This window comes from Plasmopara halstedii, assembly GCF_900000015.1.
Source record: "Plasmopara halstedii genome assembly, contig: Scaffold_1556, whole genome shotgun sequence".
Lineage (NCBI taxonomy): Eukaryota > Oomycota > Peronosporomycetes > Peronosporales > Peronosporaceae > Plasmopara > Plasmopara halstedii.
In genome coordinates this window covers 1-907 of record NW_020188468.1, presented here as the reverse complement: position 1 = coordinate 907, position 907 = coordinate 1, and the positions used below count along the sequence as shown (strand labels likewise).

At 41.0% G+C, this 907-nt stretch overlaps 1 protein-coding gene across 1 annotated transcript; it reads right to left on the bottom strand.

The window, feature by feature from the left end:
* Positions 1 to 28: 28 nt before the first annotated feature.
* On the bottom strand, positions 29 to 736 carry PHALS_01413 (uncharacterized protein; the record flags this gene model as incomplete). Its single annotated transcript, XM_024715795.1, has 1 exon — positions 29 to 736. The coding sequence occupies one exon, from the start codon at positions 734 to 736 to the stop codon at positions 29 to 31; it is 708 nt and encodes a 235-aa protein (XP_024581457.1).
* Between the last annotated feature and the right edge of the window lie 171 nt (positions 737 to 907).

Genomic DNA, 907 nt, shown 5'->3' with positions numbered 1-907 from the left:
TGTTAAACTCACTCACATAGTATAATAGCTAATAAAGTGACATACCGTGATGAGCGAGTTCGAACGGTAGAAGAAAAACCGCAAGAAATAATATTGATTGGACTTTCCACACTTGCGATTCAAGTACGTATGCGACCTGGTACACAGGAGAGATCTTAAACTTGCGCTGTATGAATTGATTCAAAAACAGAAAAGACCCCATTTCCAACATAGCGAACAGCATGATGTTTGATATAGCAAAGCTACCCCAATGACCAGCACCACCAGGATAGTAAACGATATTTGGGAGCAACTCAAGCACTGACTTATACATGACATATATGGTGGGGACAACACATTCAGTGTATTCCACTAATGCCAAATATTCACAATGAAATAAAAATTGAAGTCCCTGCAAAAGAAGCTTTTCCGATCGTTTGCCATTACGAAATTTTGAATCAAACACTCCAGAACGATTAACTTCTTTTTGTGTTTGTTGTTTCGTTGATACATTCACAAAGTTTGGTCCGATCGGTTGTATTGAAGTTTTGATAAGAAAGCGAGACATGAGATTGTGTTGGCGAGCCGAATGTGTGTTATTCGTGACGTCCTGACTATATAACCCTGACGCCGCGAGAAGTTGTAGTTGCTTGGATAGGTCATCTGTAAGAGGATGTGGTAGACATGCATGCAATCGCACGCCGCGCATTGAGACTATGTTACTAGCGCAAGGATCTCGTGTCACTTCGAGAATCATTGCGAGTAAATCCGGCGATTCCGCTAATATTGCAGACTGCAAAGAACCTTGGGACAAGCGTTTTTCGTTAAGTAATTGTACTACAACAAAGGCATTGGCCCGTAATTCGCGAAATTCCAGTAATGTTAGTCCTAAGTCAGCAGCAATTAATAATGCAGACAGGAGCAAAGA